Below are 20,928 nucleotides of genomic sequence, written 5' to 3' on the forward strand. Positions count from 1 at the left end.
AAAGATTAGACGACATTTAATCTTAGATTTTATTTTACAGTGCAGGATTAGAAGATGCTTCTGTCTCAAAAAAATCATCTTGAATCATCTTGAAGAAAAATAAATAAAAAACACCCAAATTATTATTTTTTTTTACCCACAAAATAAATTAAAAACAGTTTCAAAACCTCCAGCTCTGGCAACACTGTTATTCTAACACCTCTGCTCCAGTATCTGGTCGTTAGTCGTCACTTTCAGGTCGACACCGCCCCCCAAACCTGAAAACCTCCCCACCACTCAGTTACATCTCAACATTAAACGTGTTAAACTTACACAACTGTATGAGGCTCTCTTTATTAATGTATAACATCCAAGTGAAAAAAAACAGACAAATATCTTTTCATAAGACGAGTTAATGATTACAGAAAATTCGACCCTTAATAAACACACTGAATGTCATTTAATCTGCCTGCAACCATTGTAAAAAAGACACTTCAGAATGCAGAACAGGTTTCTGTTAAAACACCTTGTTAAAAAACACAAAAACAAAAAAATGTTGACCGGTGAGGTCTCTCACTCTGCGTGTCCTTTCAGATGCTGAAATAGATATGCACACACACACAGCATCAGTCCAGAAGAGAAGAGCCATGCTAGTCCTGTGAAGATAAGTAGGAAAGTCATGACTAAGATACTGATCCAGCAGAACCCTCAAACTCCCAGGACCCGAGCTTGAGGAACAATCAACAGGTCTTGAATAGGGATGGGTATGGGTGTAGCTTTTCAGTCTGGTTACTACCGTTACAGTCAGCACCAGTGCCTTTATGTACAGAGTGTCAGTATCCATCCCTAGTCGTGAACGTCTCAGCAGTACGGGCCGGGTCTGTTAAAGTCTTTCCAAAGCCATATTCTGTCCATGTTTTCATTGGTTGTGGTGGCGACTATCTTGGAGAAAGCACAGCGGCTGTACGGCTTCGGAAAGACGTGGAAGTAGTTCCAGCTCGGAGGGTCAGTGGGACGGATCCCTGCATGCTTCATGCACAAACCCAGATACACGTCTTCAATGTAGAGAGCTCTAACGTGTCTGGATGCCTCCACCAGCTTTTTTGGGAGGTCTAAAGATAAAACGTAGCCCAGACCCAGAGCATAACGTGGGTACTGTGATTCAGCGTAAAGTTCCTTAGGTATGTACCACTTAGAGTCTTGGTTTCTCAGGACTCGACCTCCACGTGCTACAAGTCCAGTCATGTAGTTTGTCTTTGGAGCCTTTAGGAGCATCTTGATGAGGTTTGGGACGTTCAGAAACATGTCTGAGTCGATCTTCATGGCGTAAGAGGCGTTGGAGCAGTAAGAGTCCAGCCACTCCAGCATCACCATGGTCTTGATGGTCAGGTTCTTGTAGCAGTCCAGGAAGTCGCTCTGGATCAGGTCTCGGTGCTCTTTGCTCTCCTGCAGCAGCTGCTCTCGCAGCAGCTCGGCCCCGTCTCCGGTCTGGAGCCCCAGCAGGAAGAACAGCCTCAGCTCTTTGCCCAGGACCGAGCTCTGGCCTCCCCAGGTGCTGCGGATCACGTCTCTGTGCTTCCGGTTGTGGGGGGCCACAGGGACCATGAGGACCAAGAAGGGCTTCTCCTGCTCACATCTCTGAGGCTCATTCATGAGGAAGTTGTACTTGTAGGGGTATTCCACTAAGTATGGTCTAAGAGATACATCAGGAACAGCTGGGTTCTGATCCACCACTGAAGGATGTGCAGTCTGCTGTGGTGTAGAGGGGTCGGCCTCCTGTGTTGATGTCATGTTCTGACTCTCAGCAGTAGTGTTGGGCTCAGATGTAGATCTAGGATCAGTCCTGTTGTCTGCAGTAACATTTAATCCATGATTTCTGACTGATTTGGTCCATTTAAGGTCCCACTCAGGCACTACTTCATTTAAGTCCATGTAGTAAAACAGGAAACATGCTCCAAACACCAGAAAAACCACGAAGGAGGATCGATGGGAACAAACACACAATCTCCTGAAGTTCATCATTTTCTCTCTGAGACGACACAATTTATTCAAAGGAAAAAAATATCTCAAATTATTATCAAAGTATTGAGTGTTTATTATTTTAGCTCCAGGAAAAGATCAAATAAAAGTTCACATACCTTTTTCAATATGTTGCAGGAAAAAGAAAAGAAATCCAAGAGAATGATGAATTCATGGCCGAGACTGAAATGTGAGTCTTCTCTTCTAACAAACAAACTATGGTCAAGTGACGACAGCACTGTGTCCCTTTTTTTTTTCCGAAGAGCCACACCTGAGTTTGCCCCACCCTCTCTGTTTCTCTGAGACTTGCGGCAATGACAACAAATAGGTGTTATATACTTTGTTTATCCCTGGTGTTGACCAGTTTTTTTTCCACATATCACTATAAACACATAAAAAATAGAAAATGAGATAATCTAATTGATACACATATATCTAACTATAGATGTAACAATAAGAAGAGTTTTAAATTTAGTATAGTGAGTTGCTCTCATCTTCCCTACTCCTCTGGGGGTTTGGGCAACAACAGAGGGGAGGAGCTATTCTTCTTCAGGTGTGACTATTCTGCAGGTAAAAAAAAAAAAAAAAAAAAAACACACTGATGCATCGGGACCGAGAGTGTTAATGTCTTCACGTTTGTTAGAAGGGAAGACTCACGCCCAAGACATGAATTTATCATTTACTTTTTTTTTTCTCTTTCCTGCTGCAGATTGAAAAAGCAGAACATTTACTGACTGGGGAGTGTTCGCCAAAGCAAGAGGTATGTGAACTTTTATTTAATCTTCTCCTGGAGCTAAAATAAGACTCAAATAAGACAGGTTTTGCAGAGATTATCAGTTTAAACAGTCAATACTTTGATAATAATTTGAGATATTTCTTTCCTTTAAATAAATTGTGTCGTCTCAGGGAGAAAATGATGAACTTCAGGAGATTGTGTCTTCGTTCCCATCACTTCTACTTTGTGGTTTTTCTGGTGTTTGGAGCATGTTTCCTGTTTTACTACATGGACGTAAATGAAGTAGTGCCTGAGTGGGACCATAAATGGATCAAAGCTGTCAGAAATCATGGATTAAATGTTACTGCAGACAACAGGACTGATCCTAGATCTACATCTGAGCCCAACACTACTGCTGAGAGTCAGAACATGACATCAACACAGGAGGCCGACCCCTCTACACCACAGCAGACTGCACATCCTTCAGTGGTGGATCAGAACCCAGCTGTTCCTGATGTATCTCTTAGACCATACTTAGTGGAATACCCCTACAAGTACAACTTCCTCATGAATGAGCCTCAGAGATGTGAGCAGGAGAAGCCCTTCTTGGTCCTCATGGTCCCTGTGGCCCCCCACAACCGGAAGCACAGAGACGTGATCCGCAGCACCTGGGGAGGCCAGAGCTCGGTCCTGGGCAAAGAGCTGAGGCTGTTCTTCCTGCTGGGGCTGCAGACCGGAGACGGGGCCGAGCTGCTGCGAGAGCAGCTGCTGCAGGAGAGCAAAGAGCACCGAGACCTGATCCAGAGCGACTTCCTGGACTGCTACAAGAACCTGACCATCAAGACCATGGTGATGCTGGAGTGGCTGGACTCTTACTGCTCCAACGCCTCTTACGCCATGAAGATCGACTCAGACATGTTTCTGAACGTCCCAAACCTCATCAAGATGCTCCTAGAGGCTCCAAAGACAAACTACTTGTCCGGATTTGTGGAACGTCAAGGTAGAGTGCGTAGAGAGAAAGACTCTAAGTGGTACATACCTGAGGAGCTTTACTCTGAACCAGTGTTGCCACATTATGCTCTGGGTCTGGGCTACGTTTTATCTTTAGACCTCCCAAAAAAGCTGGTGGAGGCATCCAGACACGTTAGAGCTCTCTACATTGAAGACGTGTATCTGGGTTTGTGCATGAAGCATGCAGGGATCCCTCTGACTGACCCTCCAAGTGGGAACTACTTCCACTTTATGCCAGTGCCGTACAGCCGCTGTGATTTCTCCCAGATAGTCGCCACCACAACCAATGAAAACATGGACAGAATATGGCTTTGGAAAGACTTTAACAGACCCGGCCCGTACTGCTGAGACGTTCACAATCTGTTGATTGTTGGAAATAAGTGTTAAACAGAGCACGAAGCAGATGTGGAGCTCCTGTTGTTCAGGTTAAATCTAAATGTAGGAATCTGAGGATAAAACTCAGTCACTGCTGAATAAAGTCAAAACACACACTCGTTCTTTTCTTTTCTTTTTTCTTTTTCTTTTTTTAAAAATAGAGGAATTTGAGGAAAATTTGAAGCTGCAGTTACACATCCATTTGTTTGGCAATGTCAGACATGTCGACAAACAGACACACAGAATGAGAGACCACACCGGTCAACATTTTTTTTGTTTTTGTGTTTTTTAACACGGTGTTTATCAGAAACCTGTTTGCCTCTCCCTGTTCTGCATTCTGAAGTGTCATGCTCCATGTATGTTTTATCTCAGTGTGTAAAATAAACCATCAGAACATCGAGCTCTTACCAGCACCCGGGACAAATGCTTTGTTTTCTTAGATTTTTATCGTTTCTTATACATAACAGGCTCTTTTTACAATGGTTGCAGGCAGATTAAATCACATTCAGTGTGTTTATTAAGGGTAGAATTTTCTATAATCATTAACTCGTCTCATGAAAAGATATTTGTCTGTCGTTTTCACTTGGATGTTATACATTAATAAAGAGATTAAGTTTGATTAAGTTTAATGCCTATTGTGTTTGCATCAGTGTGTCCTTAGTTCACTTTGTCTGAGCTGCCTCTTTCTAAGTCTCCTTGGATAAAAGCTCTAAACCGCAGGTGTCTAAAGTGGCTAATCTGCCTCTAATCCGGCCCTTGTGCATCTGCAAATTTTTTTAAGGAACATAACTGCTCTTCCTAGTAATTTGTCCGCTGTTTTAGTCAGAGAAGTGGACAGAACACGACACTGAGAGCCAGAAGGCGGCAATGAGCCCAAATTCCACTTTGTGTAGTTTTTCTGATTCTTCAGGCTTTTCAGGTCGGTGATTCAGGTCGGTCCAGATGGTTTCCTCTTTGGTTTATGACTCTTTAACATCAACACACTCACTTCTGACCATATGAATCTAAAAAAATCTCACACACTCGCGGCGTAAACCTAAAAAAAACATATTGTTTTAAACCACCATCATTTCCTCAAACAGTAGCCTTTAATAAAACAAAAACATGGATCATGTACAGCATGTTGTCAGTAACAATGAACACAACAACACGAGTGATCTGATTTATTACGGCGTGTGAGGAGGTGGAATGAAGTTATTATCTCATCTCATCTCATCTCCTACAACTGTTTAACCCTCGGTAGAGTCGCAGGGTTCCTGGAGCCTTTCCCAGTTGTCATCAACTTATTAATGAAAACCTAAAGTGCAGCTACATGCTGACACCATGGGGACGTTTAGGGAACTGAACAGGAAACTGAAATCATGAACATGCTCCAGAAAAGAAGTGTAACGCCATCTCGGCCTCCATTCTTTCCAGCGTGAAATGAAATGTCGTGGTGTTTTGTGAAATGTTGTTTGTTTTCTGTAATGTCGTTGTATTTTTCACCATAAAAGGTGGTAGGAATAAAAGAATTTCATGAAAAACATCCCTCAAAGGAGGATGATCTTTATCAACAACGAAATGATCCATTCATGCTACAACACTGTCTCTCTTGCACACACACCATTTATTGCATGGAAAATAATTCAGTTTTTCCATAACTTGGGATTTTCGGACTGGGATTCAAAGGTTAAAACCCTGAAAATGAATGAAATATTGGTAGTTAGAAGTGATTTATGAAAAAAAAGGCTGAAAAACAGAAAAAGATTCTGTATACATCCACCAGTTTAAGACATGGTATTCAAAGAGCATGCAAATTGTATTTTCCTTATTATTTGCTACAACTGTGTTTGCTTTTATAATAGTCTTACTTAAATATGTCACTGATATGGAACTTCTTCATGTTCAGATGTTCAGGCTGTATTGGAAACTGATGGCAGATTATATCAGAGGGGTTTTCCAGTTTGACATAAATGACTTTCTTTGTAACTCCATCAAACCATCTGTCTTCTCTGGTTGAACTGTGGATGTTGTTGTGCTTCGTGCGGACGTGGACAGCTGTATCCTGGTTCTCATGGGTTGAGCCATGCATTTGTTGATGGGATGTTTAGTTTCCCCCAATGCACAAGTCTGCACATTCTTCGCTGCACTTGAATTAACTTGAACAAATGAAAACTGTTCAGATGACTTGGACTCGTGTACATGTTTGTTGAGACAGGTTTGACACTAACGTACAGTCTCTTGCTTCTCCTGATAAGGCCTCAACAGAACGAGTTAGACGAGATGGAGATTTGGCTTTGACTCTTTGAACACCAATCAATAACACTGTGAGAAAAAATAAGAGTGTTAAAGATGTTTGGGCTGGCCAACCGAACCATAACTAAACCACAGTTAATGTTTCACTACTTTTTATTTGCTGACATAGCGTAACTATAAAAACAGGAGGCTGCTGCTGAGCTCCAGCCTGACTCTGCACAAAGACACGCTTTGCTCCAGCTGACTTGAGTCACTGCTGCAGGTAGTGATGGACAAAGTCTTCTGAACTTGTGTTGAAATGGTTCTATGTTTCCAAGCATTCGATACAATTAAATATGGAGACATGTGCTGAATAACCTTCAACACAGCATCGCCATCGGCGTGGATCAATAAAAGGCGAGGTGTCATGAAGCAGTGTGTCACAGTTATGTATGTTTATATACACTTGTGTTATAGTGCGTTTGTGCCATCATGAACGACTGAATGTAATAGAGATTAAGAGAAATATAAAAATTTATGTACTAAGAACAGAAAATGGAGGAAAATCTAGCAAATGCTTGTGCAACCAGGGAATGTTCTGACTATAGTTGTACAAAATGCTGGTGGAGCTGGAAAGGAGATTTGGGAGGTTCAAATGTTTTTTATTCAAGACATGGAACCAAATCTTCCATTCCATCTGCAGTCACGTGCGTTTGGAAAACTTTGCTAGATGGAAGCTGGACACGACGCATTGCTGTATCATACGTCCCGTGGGAACGTTTTGCAGCAGGGTCTTTGAGCTATGCTGAGGAATGGCAGAGTTTGTGAAAAGAGGAAAAACCTGACATGTAAGGCAACGTTGGCATATCCTGCCGACATATTTAAGTTTTCATCCAGCGTCAAAATCACTGCCTTCACGTCAATGAGCCACCACTTCAGCTCATACGTCTCTGATGTGAACACTGACGCCTGGGACTGAGCCGTAAGGCAGGAGAGTGACTGTTCGAGTTATTCTGGTGAGGACCCAAACGTGCTGCAGGTAAGGCAGGACAATCCAAAATACAAAACATCCAAAGGAATCATGAAACTGGCAGGGAGCAAAAACATGGAGACAAGATTAAGGAAAGAAACATCAACAATGAGACAAAGAACAAAGGGAAGGCGGGGCTACAAATACACAAGACACAGGTGAGACACCAGGACAAACTGATTAATAATCACACGAAGGACACAGACAGGAAATCCAGACCTTAACAAAATAAAACAGGAAACTCCAAAACATGATTCACAAAATAAAAGACAGACACAGACCATGAGATCACAGTGATGCCAGAGCAGGAGATTTTGAAATAGTTTTTAATTTATTTTGTGGGCAAAAAAACAAAAAACAAATTGGTGTTTTTTATTTATTTATTCTTAAAGCTTGTTCAAAACTGGTTATTTTGCGACAGTTGCATCTTCTAATGGTTTGTAGATGAACACACACAAGTGCAACAGCCACTTTGTCCAAGTTAGAATGTCTTATTTCAAGCATCTGAACCTTTTCAGCTCATACCATCTTAAAAAACAGACAACTATCAAATGTAATTCATTGTTTTATTGTCAGTCTTACTTACGCCCATAGATGAAATACAGTCCTGAGCAATGGCAGTACTGACTGTAAAGTTACAGCTATTTTTCTCTTCATACTTTTCTTGTATCGACACAAATTTACTTTGTTTTATCTGTGGGTTCTTTGAGCTTAGATGTGTTTACTTGTTTTAATAAGTCACATTCTCCTGTTTTATTATTTTTACATATTCATATATTTTATATATCCCTCATTTGTCTTTTGAACCAAATATTTATTGGCATTCATATGTATTTACACACATTATTTCATTTAGATCAGATTGTTCTTTGATATATACATGTGAAAAATTAAGGTTATACAAGAAATGTGTAGCAGAACAACTGAACCAGTAACAGTTTGACAAACATCTCTGGTTCATTGGATTGAAGCTGATATTTCTCTACACAATTCACAAATACATTTGGACAAAGATCCTGAGATATTTGATTAGAAAGGGAGGGCTCAAGCAGATTAGATACTGGGTTTAGAGAATGGGGGGAAAAAGAGTTTATGGTGATCAACCAGATGATGTTTGGAGGGGAATCTTGTGGTTCTTTAGGCAACTGCAAGATAGTTTGGGTTTGACAAGTAAAGACCTTCATAGGTGTTTGGACGTGAGAAGTTACCTGACGTCACACAAAGAATTGAGTTTAGGAAACAATCAACACCCATAGAAAGGAAAGATGTTAATGTTTTCTCAAGAATCTATACATGTTATTGAAGATGCTGGGAAGATAAGTATTTGAAGAGAGGCATAAAATAACTAGTAGTCCAATGTGGACAGAATTCGATTGAAAATTAAAGACCCTCTCTATGACTGACAAATTTAACAGTAATGTAACAGTACTAAAAGGAACTGGTGCTGGAGGGAACGTCATCAGACACAAGATCACACACACATTTTCTGGGAGTGGCCAAAGTTGAAAAATGTTTGGAAGGGAATTCAGAACGAATTATTTTTGCTACTGAACAGCGATTTACCTTTGAACCCATCATTTTATATTATTGGACCACTCCCTAAGGGAAGAGCGGAGAACAAGAAGCTGTTTTTATTCCATGTCCTACTTTTTATAACCAGGGACATATTAAGTTGTTGAATGTGTCCAATGTTCATCTGGTATCAAGGAATTGACAAGTGTTGTCTTCAGCAGCCGTGCAGCGTATTTATTTAATTTGGTCAAAGTAACAAACACTCAGGTGGAGTGAACATCCACCAGCCTTTGCTGTTGAGCTAACAAACAGAGCAACCCATTTCTTTGGGGAAGTGGCACATCAAAATAAAAGGGCCTTCACAATAAAAACCCTCTAAAGACATTTGAGTCAAAGCGTCATTACTCAATACTTCACATAAGTCCTCCTATTGTAGCTCAGTGACATGAGGGAGTGAGGTTTATGTAATCAATGGTCGTTAGTCGTCACTTTCAGGTCGACACCGCCCCCCAAACCTAAAAACCTCCCCACCACTCAGTTACATCTCAACATTAAACGTGTTAAACTTACACAACTGTATGAGGCTCTCTTTATTAATGTATAACATCCAAGTGAAAACAAAAGACAAATATCTTTTCATAAGATGAATTAATTAAATATGTGTATAGACAGAACAACAGGAGCTCCACATCTGCTTCATGCTCTGTTTAACACTTATTTCCAACAATCAACAGGTTGTGAACGTCTCAGCAGTACGGGCCAGGTCTGTTAAAGTCTATCCAAAGCCATATTCTGTCCATGTATTCATTGATTGTGGTGGTGACTATCTGGGAGAAAGCACAGCGGCTGTACGGCTTTGGAAAAAAGTGGAAGTAGTTCCCACTTGGAGGGTCAGTGGGACGGATCCCTGCATGCTTCATGCACAAACCCAGATACACATCTTCAATGTAGAGAGCTCTAACGTGTCTGGATGCCTCCACCAGCTTTTTTGGGAGGTCTAAAGATAAAACGTAGCCCAGACCCAGAGCATAATGTGGCAACACTGGTTCAGAGTAAAGCTCCTCAGGTATGTACCACTTAGAGTATTTATCTCTACACACTCCACCTTCATATTCCACAAGTCCAGTCATGTAGTTTGTCTCTGGAGCCTCTAGGAGCATCTTGATGAGGTTTGGGACATTCAGAAACATGTCTGAGTCGATCTTCATGGCGTAAGATGCGCTGGAGCAGTAAGAGTCCAGCCACTCCAGCATCACCATGGTCTTGATGGTCAGGTTCTTGTAGCAGTCCAGGAAGTCGCTCTGGATCAGGTCTCGGTGCTCTTTGCTCTCCTGCAGCAGCTGCTCTCGCAGCAGCTCGGCCCCGTCTCCGGTCTGCAGCCCCAGCAGGAAGAACAGCCTCAGCTCTTTGCCCAGGACCGAGCTCTGGCCTCCCCAGGTGCTGCGGATCACGTCTCTGTGCTTCCGGTTGTGGGGGGCCACAGGGACCATGAGGACCAAGAAGGGCTTCTCCTGCTCACATCTCTGAGGCTCATTCATGAGGAAGTTGTACTTGTAGGGGTATTCCACTAAGTATGGTCTAAGAGATACATCAGGAACAGCTGGGTTCTGATCCACCACTGAAGGATGTGCAGTCTGCTGTGGTGTAGAGGGGTCGGCCTCCTGTGTTGATGTCATGTTCTGACTCTCAGCAGCAGTGTTGGGCTCAGATGTAGATCTAGAATCAGTCCTGTTGTCTGCATTAATATTTAATCCATGATTTCTGACAGCTTTGATCCATTTAAAGTCCCTCTCAGGCACTACTTCATTTACGTCCATGTAGTAAAACATGAAACATGCTCCAAACACCAGAAAAACCACAAAGTAGAACCGATGGGAACGAAGACACAATCTCCTGAAGTTCAGCATTTTCTCCCTGAGACGACACAATTTCTTTAAAGGAAAGAAATATTTCAAATTATTATCAAAGTATTTAGTCTTATTTTAGGTTCATATGTCTTCAGGTTTTAGTTAGCGACAACTTCTCTGCTTCTATGACAGAAAAAAAGGAGAAAATGAATCCTCACATACCTTTTTCAGCCCATAACAAGTCACTTTGAAGCATGTTGTCTCCCTTGCTGTCGGACAATGAAAAACTCATGGGACTCAGGTGTGTGTTTTCCCTGACACATGTTTCTTACCTGCAGAAGAGCCACACCTGTGTTTACTCCACCCTTCAGTTTATTGTTTGAGGAAAACCATAAGTCCTCGGAGAAATAAAACTCTTATGCACTTTTATTTCTCACCGTAAAGAATAATTAACCTTTTATAAATAACAGCCACTAAAGGTTTGAATTAATCTTAATCACAGAAAATGGGACCTGTCTGAACTTAAAACTGTTTAACATATGTTAATGATCTACAATGATTTAGACTCTTCCCTTTTTATCTAAAATGTTTTCATCTGATCTTTAGACTAAGACAGACTTTAATGTTCCACAAGGGAAATTTTATTATTTTTATTTATTGTTATTTTATTTATTTAAAGTATTTTTGTAAGCGTTCATTTCTTTTATTGTATTTCTTGTTTCCCAGCTCCTGTTGGTGCCCATTTTTTAAATAAGTTAATTATTACTCATATTATATTGGTATCCTAAAAGAGGTGCAGCTTATAAATGTTTAAATGGTGTCATTGGGCGAAGCTCCATGGCTGTAACATGACCTCAGGTTTATTACGCTTTTCTAGTGAAGCTGTTGACAGATGTAATAACAATAAAATAATAATAAAATAATACTCATTTGCGTGGAGATCTCTGCAGCTCACTCACCTCTGATCTCAGTTACGGAGGACAGTAAATGCAGATAACTTCTTTTTCTTCTTCTTTACTGCCTTACCACCTTCTACGGGGTAAAATGATTTAAACTTTATGTCCTTAATTATTCATAGTTCTTTAAAATCCCTTGTACTGTTGTCGTGAACGGAGAAATTAGCTTTTGTTTGTTCAAGGCTCTAAATATGGACATTGCAAAATATATATCTTATAATGTTTGTACATTTTTTTAGTATTTTAACTGTAGTTTGTAAATCATCCAGACATCTGATGGGCAAATATGTAATAATCGCAAAATAGTAAAGTGAATTTGTTTAATTAATTTTGAGGCTATTTATATGATGTTTTGTTCTCCTATCGTTACAGACCAAGAGACTCCAACATTCGACCACATCTGTAAATCAACTTCCTTCAAGCGACTTCTACAAGAAGCCAAAAGACATAATTTTTTATTGTCAGTGCAGTATGAAATACTTCAGTCACTGTACTCCTGAACCCTGAATTTACATTGGAGCCAAACATTCTTTATTACTCAGTATGAGATGAGATGAAAAAAAAAAAAAAAAAAAAAAAAAAACTCAAGTGAGAGAGGGACCACAGCAGTGACAACAAAATTGCACCTGACGATTTTGCAGCTGAATAATACCATCACACAAACAATGCCAATCTGATGACATATATTCTCATATAACGTGACAACAATAAAAAAACACAAAGCACAACTCACGGCGTGAATGGCACTCAACCAATACACAGCAATCAATATATAAAGTCACCACATACTGTATACCACAACCAAACAGAATGCTGGACAGCTCCACACATTTTATTTTATTTTTATAAAAACATGTATTGTGTTTTCAGAAATGTTGTATTTTGTGAAATGCTGTTTTCTGTAATGTTGTTGTGTTTTCTGTAATGTCGTTGTTTTCAGAAATGTCTTAACCAAAGTAACTAAATTAATTGTGTCCTTTTATCTTTTACCATGAATGTGGGGTATACAACTGTTTTGGAGAGGTGGGATTTTGAAATATGACTACACAGTGTGCTACCAACACTAGACAAAATGCACATACACCGAACAAAACACCACATTCTAAATTCAGCCTCGAGGACTTTCCCCCCTTGGGTCACAGGTCCCGTCTTGTTGGTCGCCACGCTGGAAGTCCTGTGGGCGTCTCGGGCTAATTGAATCAGGACTTTCTTCTTCTTTTCCACTGCAACATCTTCATCTCCGGCCCCACCCCCACCTGTGGCCAGCGGATGGGATGATTCAATAGGCTGCTAAGCCTCAACACCTGGCTGGCTTCGGAGAGTGCCTACCACAATGTTGCTTGTATTTACAATTTTAACGGTTTCTGGGATAGAAAGTGTCTTTTTAGCGCTGACGGTCTCCGCCTCAATAAGTCCAATAGTTGTCAGCTGTCTGCCTGCATTTCATACGGACTGCTACACACCCAGCCACGCCCATCCGATCCATCTACTCCATCCCTCAGTGAAGAAAGGAGTAGGAACTGTCAATCATTAAGAATTCGTTTAACTCAAATGAGGTGTATTTTAACAAATATTCATCATTTGAATATCATGCTCTTTGTTTTTACCAGTTCTCAAATCCTTTGCATTGCAGTATACAGACCGCCCATCATTCCTCCTGTTTTATAAACGAATACTTGGAGCTTTTATCAATCATACACTTGGCTTATAACAGAATCTTAATAACTAGGGATTTTAACTTGCACGTTGATAATGTATCGGATACATTGTCCAGGGACTTTTTTAACATTTTATCCTGTATGGATTTTAAACAAGGCGTCACACAGCCAACTCACAACAGAGGACACACCCTGGATCTGGTCACAACTTATGGCCTGTCCACTGATGTGTCCTCCTGTTGACTTGCCTGTTTCTGACCACTTCTGTGTGTATTTTAATATCACCACTTTTAGCCGCTAGGAGCCCCTGCAGTGAGGAAATACGACCTAACTTCTAACGTGGCTGCAAATTTTATTGAGATTTTACAGAGCACTCCTGCTGAAATTTTACCAACAACTTGTGATTTTATTGTAGACAATTTTAATACCAAAGGTTTAATACTGAGGTCAACACTGGACTCAGTGGCTCCACTTTTAACTAAAACAATAAGAACAAAATCTACACCACCGTGGAGAAATGAAGATTGTAAAAAATTGAAAAACTGAAAATTCCCCACCATCGATGTTTTAAGCAACCCCAGTTTTAATAAACCTCCCAAGAAGCCAACAGACATTGTAGCAAATCATAATGTGATAACAGCTCATAATGTAATAATGGCTCATATTGTCATAAAAGTGTTGTATTATCATCATTTTTACCTCTGTCATTTCTGCAGGGGTGGAAGGAAATGCTTTCACCCCTGTAAATACCTCTGCCCCCACTACATACGTAACAAGGAAGAGAAGCCTAATTGGTCAAACTGCGCACAGTGATAATGAATAAGCACTAGGGGAAGAGGTCTGTGTTTGACTATGATTTGTACATAGGTGGCGTGACAGTAACCAACTCAAAAGCTGGCAGGAGAAGAGGGTCTTTCCTTCCATGCCACCCAAAGAAGAACTTCAAGCTGCTGTCTTAATGCCAGTTAAATAAAGACTTTTAAGCAATGTTTTCCTACATTAAACATATGAGAGCAGCCTGTCAGGCCTGTGTGTAAACACAGATACCCAAGTCAAAACATAAGTCCAAATAAATTTAACTGAACAATGTGCATCTATGATCATAAATTATAGCTGCCAACAAAAAAGTTGTGGGGGCACCATTGGTCAATGACTGTGTCAGTGTTCTTTCAGATCAAGGCTCAATGAGTGAATGGGATTATTTTGTTTTTACTTTTCCGGGTACTCCAGTTTTCTCCCACCTTCCAAAGACATGCTTGTTAGTTTGGTTTGTGATTCTAAATGTTTGTCTCTTTGTTAGCCATGCAATGGACTGATGATCTGTCCAACAGAACAAGCTCCAGCAGACCCATGACCCTAGTGAGACTTCTCTTCTCCTTGAATTGTCACCTTACCGTGGTGGACCCTAGGGGCTATACTGTCGGGGGTATTTTACCCTGAAGGGTCAGACAAAGAAGGGTTCAGGAGACCCTGAAATGGGGGGTCACCAGGGCCCAATCCTGGAGCCAGGCCAGAGGCTGGGGCTCGTGGGCTCTTTGTTTGCCCCCAGACTATCTGCCTGCATGTTGGGATTCTCATGGGTCGACGAAAAAGTTGGTTCCCTGCACCTTTGTGAGGGGAATGGTTCCTGATTGTTGTTTGCACTTATGGGCCAATTGGAGGCCAGAGTACACACCCTTTTTGGAGACCCTAGGATGGACACTGGACTGCACTCTGACTCATGCTCATGTGGGCAATGACAGCATGACCTGGAGGGGTGTGATTGGGTGTGATTGGGAGGAACGGACTGCCTGATCTGAACCTGAAAAGTGTTCAGTTAGTTGGACTTCTGTGTGAGTCACAGTCTGTCCATAACTAACATCATGTTTCAGCACAAGAGTGTTCATTGGTGCTCTTGGCACGATGATGGTCTAGGTTGAAGGTTGGAAGATTGACTCAATAGTCGTATCATCTGACCTACGACCATATGTTCTGGACGCATGGGTGAAGAGAGGATCACATCGCAGACCTAGTAGACCCAAACGAATTGTGAGGGTCTTCTGGGAACGTCTGGTGGAAGAACTTGTCAAGATAGACTGTCTGGACTGTCGATTCTGTCGGAGATGGACCACCTCCAAGAGAGCTTCAGCTGCAAGGTCGCTGGTGCTGCTCGAGGCAATAAACCCCAAACTCGATGGTGGACAACAGAGGTGAGGCGAAGGCTGAAGAAGGAGGCCTACAGGGCGGGGTTGGACTGTGGGTCTCCGGAAGCAGCTGACGGGTACCGGATGACTAAGTGACCCACAGCCAGGGCAGCCACTGAGGCAAAACCTCACATGTGGGAGAAATTCGGTGAGGCTAGGGAATAAGACTATCAGTCGCTCTGAAAAGATTCTGGCAAACCGTCCGGTGCCTCAGGGAGGGTAGTCGGCCACTCAGGAGCTACTGACATTGATTAGGGCTATTGTTGTCACAAATTGTTGTTCAAATAGTCTGCGTCTCCCTTGTCTTGTGCCAGAGTGTTCCTCTTTGTCCTTGTGCAATCACCCCAGCTTCACCACAGCTTTGACCACATTCATTATTTGGATTTTGTCCCGTTACCTCCTGAGTAATTGTTTTTGTTCGTTAGTTTTCTTTGTGAGTTTGCCTTTGGTTTCGACTTAGGTCTTTTGTGCCTTTTCCTCCTTCAGTGGAGCAATTTTTAGTTTAGGTTTTTTCTTGAATTAAGTTTTCTGAGGCTGTTTTTTCAGAGCCTGTTTTGTTTTCTTTGTTTTGAATTTTGAACCAGAGCTTTCTAATTAAGACTGTTATAACAAAGGCTAATTAGTTTTTCCTCTGTTGAGCTCTAAGCGTAAGGTTGTGGATGTTACTACCGCTTGTTCCTGCCGTCATATGATACATGATATGTGCTGGCTGTTCATAGCCACTTTTTCTATGCAGTGTTCTGCAACTCTGCTTGTAATTTAATATATCAGATCTTGAGACTTAAGAATGCTATTTTTCAAAATAAAAGGTCATAAATGTTTTCTTTGTCGTCTATTTAGTTCTTTTTATTTACTCAATAATTTTCCTTGATTGAGAAATCGGTCTGGGCTATTATGGGTTAATCAGTAGCCTGCATGCTAGTGTATGTTCTGTTAACAAACATTTTGATGCACTCCAGGTTCTCTTGCGCATTCGATGACAATTGAATGAAATCATGGGAGGATAGAGGTTTAATAAGTTTTAGAGTATCTAAAGTGAGTGATGGGTTGATAAGGTTAGATATGTTCAATATTTTCTTATCTTCAGACATAATAGTGTAGGAGATGGTTCTTTAGAGTCCAATCAAACTCAGAAGAGTAATTACACCTTAAATTAAATTAATTACAGACGTGAACTTTAAAATTATTGTTTTACTTTATGGCCTTGGTGCCCTGGCTTTTGGTCTTTGTGCACTGGAAAAAAAATGACAACACAAAAGGCCAAGTGGCCTTGCCCCTAAAATGATGAAATTACCGGCCTGAATTGATATATATATCAATTCTTTTCCACAAATTCACCAGAAGTCATCAGCTAAAACACATACTGGTACATCGCACACACATTTTTCTTTAAAAAGGTTGATCAGTATAATCAGTTCGTCTGAAACTCATCCAGTGAGAAACGTTCCGTGGGGCAAAAATAAGTGCGATTAAAACGCACGTTAATTTTTGTGTAGTTAATTAATCTTAATTAACGCATTAAAGTCCTGGGCCTAATCACACTAAATCATTCTTCAGATAAGTCAGGTGAACCGAAGGAGTTCTTTAATTATTTGTCTTTCCCTGTAGGCTGAAGTTGGTAAAATAAAAAATAAATATTCATTTGATGAAGTGATGGTTTATTTATTTTTTGTTCAGTTTTGAACACATTCTCTTTTATTTTTTGACTTTGATTCCGACAGTATTGGGAACTGACACATTGAAACTGTCAAGAATTTAGTTTTGTTAGATTTTCTTATAAACAGTAAAGTAAATAAATATAATTTGCATTTGTTTGTGTCCGTCTAATGCAGCCACAGAAATATTTCATGATAATATTTGAGATTGTGTAAAATTTTAAGGGTGTCCACTGTACACGCTGGGAGGATAAAAGAGGGCCATAAAATAACTAGTATTCCAATGTGGAAAGAATTTGTTTGGAAATTGAAGACCGCCTTTATGACTGACAAATTTAACAGTAATTTAACAGTACTAAAAGGAAATGGTGCTGGAGGGAACGTCATCAGACACAAGATCACACACACATTTTCTGGGAGTGGCCAAAGTTGAAAAATGTTTGGAAGGGAATTCAGAACGAATTATTTTTGCTACTGAACAGCGATTTACCTTTGAACGCATCGTTTTATATTATTGGACCACTCCCTAAGGGAAGAGCGGAGAACAAGAAGCTGTTTTTATTCCATGTCCTACTTTTTATATCCAGGAACATGATAGGTTGTTGAATGTGTCCAATGTTCATCTGGTATCAAGGAATTGACAAGTGTTGTCTTCAGCAGCCGTGCAGCGTATTTATTTAACTTGGTCAAAGTAACAAACACTCAGGTGGAGTGAACATCCACCAGCCTTCGCTGTTGAGCTAACAAACAGAACAACCCATTTCTTTGGGGAAGTGGCACATCAAAATAAAAGGGCCGTCACAATAACATCCCTTTAAAGACAATTGAGTCAAAGCGTCATTACTCAATACTTCACATAAGTCCTCCTATTGTAGCTCAGTGACATGAGAGAGTGAGGTTTATGTAATAAAGATAACAGCACACCTTCATCTTAACATGGACATTTTCTCTATAAGATGGGCTCCTATTAACCAATAAATTTACCAGTATGAATCACTGTCAAACTGTGCTGTCTCAGGATATTTGTCTGAATGTATTTGTGAATTGTGCAGAGAAATATCAGATAGAATCCAACGAACAAGAGATGTTTGCCAAACTGTTATTGGTTCAACTGTTCTGCTACACATTTCTTGTATAACCTTAATTTTTCAAATGTTTATATCAAAGAAAAATCTGAAATAACGTGTGTAAATACATATAAATGCCAATAAATATTTGGTTCAAAAGACAAATGAGGGATATAATACTTAAAATAAGCAAAATGATTGGCCAATAAAACAGGACAAAACAAGTAAACATATCTAAGCGCAAAAAACCCACAGATAAAACAAACTTCCAGAGTTTCAGAGTTTTCAAAAAAATAAACAAACAAACAAACAAACAAAAAAACAAGTAAATTTGTGTTGATACAAGAAAAGTATGAAGAGAATAATAGCTGTAATTTTACAGTCAGTACTGCCATTGCTCAGGACTGTATTTCATCTATGGGCGTAAGTAAGACTGACAATAAAACAATGAATTACATTTGGCTGTTGTCTGTTTTTTAAGATGGTATGAGTTGAAAAGGTTCAGATGCTTGAAACAAGACATTCTAACTTGGACAAAGTGGCTGTTGCACTTGTCTGTGTTCATCTACAAACCTTCAGAGTTGTGCTAGTTCTCATTTTTAAGCATCAACTGAACTAAGAACCAGGAAGAAAAGCGAGTCAAACGCTGTAACACAAAAACTGTCCAGTAAGAAGAATTGTCTTGGTAGAAACACAAAAAAGATTAGACGACATTTAATCTTAGTTAAATTTTATTTTACAGTGCAGGAGATGCTTCTGTCTCAAGACAGTTGAGACAGAACCAGTTTTGAACCAGCTTTAACAAAAATAAAAAAAAAAATTTAACCAACAAAATAAATTAAAAACAATTTCTAAACCTCCTGCTCTGGCAACACTGTATATATATATATATATATATATATATATATATATATATACCATTATTTACACACTCAAATGTTTACAGTTAGAGGTGTTTAGGGATATACAGTGTACAGAGTTTAGAAGTAGCTCCTTATTTTCAGCAGTAGGGTGTGCACACGAGCGTTGAGAAACACCCTAGTTCCTTGTCAGTGCCGTTTCATTCCATGGACCGATGCGCATGTGGGACTTTGTTTTTTTGTTGGATCTACAAATTTTCAATAAAGTTCTAAGGGGACGTTAATTCAAAATTCAGTGGCACCAAAATCTGTGTTGCTTTTCAGCACCGGTACCATAATGTAGTGTGTTAGTATCCATCCCTAGTCTTGAACATCTGAGCAGTATGGGCCAGGTCTATTAAGGTCTTTCCAAAGCCATATTCTGTCCATGTTTTCATTGATTGTGGTGGCGACTATCTGGGAGAAAGCACAGCGGCTGTACGGCTTCGGAAAGACGTGGAAGTAGTCCCAGCTTGGAGGGTCAGTCAGAGGGATCCCTGCATGCTTCATGCAAAAACCGAGATACACGTCTTCAATGTAGAGAGCTCTAACGTGTCTGGATGCCTCCACCAGCTTTTTTGGGAGGTCTAAAGATAAAATGTAACCCAGACCCAGAGCATAATGTGGCAACACTGGTTCAGAGTAAAGCTCCTCAGGTATGTACCACTTAGAGTCTTGGTTTCTCAGGACTGCACCTTCATATTCCACAAGTCCAGTCATGTAGTTTGTCTCTGGAGCCTCTAGGAGCATCTTGATGAGGTTCGGGACATTCAGAAACATGTCTGAGTCGATTTTCATGGCGTAAGAGGCGCTGAAGCAGTAAGAGTCCAGCCACTCCAGCATCACCATGGTCTTGATGGTCAGGTTCTTGTAGCAGTCCAGGAAGTCGCTCTGGATCAGGTCTCGGTGCTCTTTGCTCTCCTGCAGCAGCTGCTCTCGCAGCAGCTCGGCCCCGTCTCCGGTCTGCAGCCCCAGCAGGAAGAACAGCCTCAGCTCTTTGCCCAGGACCGAGCTCTGGCCTCCCCAGGTGCTGCGGATCACGTCTCTGTGCTCCCGGTTGTGGGGGGCCACAGGGACCATGAGGACCAAGAAGGGCTTCTCCTGCTCACATCTCTGAGGCTCATTCATGAGGAAGTTGTACTTGTAGGGGTATTCCACTAAGTATGGTCTAAGAGATACATCAGGAACAGCTGGGTTCTGATCCACCACTGAAGGATGTGCAGTCTGCTGTGGTGTAGAGGGGTCGGCCTCCTGTGTTGATGTCATGTTCTGACTCTCAGCAGTAGTGTTGGGCTCAGATGTAGATCTAGGATCAGTCCTGTTGTCTGCATTAATATTTAATCCATGACTTCTGACTGCTTTGATCCATTTAATGTCCCACTCAGGCACTACTTCATTTATGTCAATTATGCCATTTACATCCATGTAGCAAAATAGGAAACATGCTCCAAACACCAGAAAAAACGCGAAGTAGACTTGATGGGAACAAACACACAATCTCTTGAAGGTCATCATTTTTCCCTAAAACGACACAATTTATTTTTTAAATTTTAATTTTATTATTAAAATATTAAGTCTTATTTTAGGATCACATGTCTTCAGGTTTTAGTTAACAACAGTTTCTCTGCTTCCTTATTTGATATAAAAAAGGAGAAAATGAATCCTCACATACCTTTTTCAGCTCATAACAAGTCACTTTGAAGCATGTTGTCTTCCTCGCTGTCAGACAATGAAAAATTCAGGGCAGACACTCAGGTGTGAGTCTTCCCTGTCCATGTTGACCATGGACCCTGATGTCTCTGCTCCCT

General features: G+C 40.7%; 4 protein-coding genes across 4 annotated transcripts; 1 reads left to right on the forward strand and 3 right to left on the reverse strand.

Moving 5' to 3' along the window:
• Positions 1–2,254, reverse strand: LOC125005966 (beta-1,3-galactosyltransferase 1-like). The gene is made up of 2 exons (XM_047581657.1): positions 2,118–2,254; positions 1–2,008 (listed from the first exon to the last, which is right to left on the reverse strand). The coding sequence occupies exon 2, from the start codon at positions 1,999–2,001 to the stop codon at positions 841–843; it is 1,161 nt and encodes a 386-aa protein (XP_047437613.1). The 5' UTR covers positions 2,002–2,008; positions 2,118–2,254; the 3' UTR covers positions 1–840.
• A 331-nt stretch (positions 2,255–2,585) lies between these two features.
• On the forward strand, positions 2,586–4,728 carry LOC125005968 (beta-1,3-galactosyltransferase 5-like). The gene is made up of 2 exons (XM_047581659.1): positions 2,586–2,758; positions 2,905–4,728. The coding sequence occupies exon 2, from the start codon at positions 2,912–2,914 to the stop codon at positions 4,070–4,072; it is 1,161 nt and encodes a 386-aa protein (XP_047437615.1). The 5' UTR covers positions 2,586–2,758; positions 2,905–2,911; the 3' UTR covers positions 4,073–4,728.
• A 4,335-nt stretch (positions 4,729–9,063) lies between these two features.
• On the reverse strand, positions 9,064–11,016 carry LOC125005967 (beta-1,3-galactosyltransferase 1-like). Its single transcript, XM_047581658.1, has 2 exons — positions 10,925–11,016; positions 9,064–10,786 (listed from the first exon to the last, which is right to left on the reverse strand). The coding sequence occupies exon 2, from the start codon at positions 10,760–10,762 to the stop codon at positions 9,602–9,604; it is 1,161 nt and encodes a 386-aa protein (XP_047437614.1). The 5' UTR covers positions 10,763–10,786; positions 10,925–11,016; the 3' UTR covers positions 9,064–9,601.
• A 7,539-nt stretch (positions 11,017–18,555) lies between these two features.
• LOC125005970 (beta-1,3-galactosyltransferase 1-like) lies at positions 18,556–20,563 on the reverse strand. The gene has a single exon (XM_047581660.1). It carries the CDS (start codon positions 20,543–20,545, stop codon positions 19,442–19,444), a length of 1,104 nt encoding a protein of 367 aa, XP_047437616.1. The 5' UTR covers positions 20,546–20,563; the 3' UTR covers positions 18,556–19,441.
• Between the last annotated feature and the right edge of the window lie 365 nt (positions 20,564–20,928).

The sequence above is a fragment of the Mugil cephalus genome, chromosome 3 (assembly GCF_022458985.1).
Source record: "Mugil cephalus isolate CIBA_MC_2020 chromosome 3, CIBA_Mcephalus_1.1, whole genome shotgun sequence".
NCBI classification, from domain to species: Eukaryota; Metazoa; Chordata; class Actinopteri; order Mugiliformes; family Mugilidae; genus Mugil; species Mugil cephalus.

What these genes read in the sequence shown, in the direction of transcription:
- LOC125005970 (XM_047581660.1), bottom strand. Translation starts at nt 20,545, where the DNA reads ATGGATGTAAATGGCATAATTGACATAAATGAAGTAGTGCCTGAGTGG.
- LOC125005966 (XM_047581657.1), bottom strand. Translation starts at nt 2,001, where the DNA reads ATGATGAACTTCAGGAGATTGTGTGTTTGTTCCCATCGATCCTCCTTC.
- LOC125005968 (XM_047581659.1), top strand. Translation starts at nt 2,912, where the DNA reads ATGATGAACTTCAGGAGATTGTGTCTTCGTTCCCATCACTTCTACTTT.
- LOC125005967 (XM_047581658.1), bottom strand. Translation starts at nt 10,762, where the DNA reads ATGCTGAACTTCAGGAGATTGTGTCTTCGTTCCCATCGGTTCTACTTT.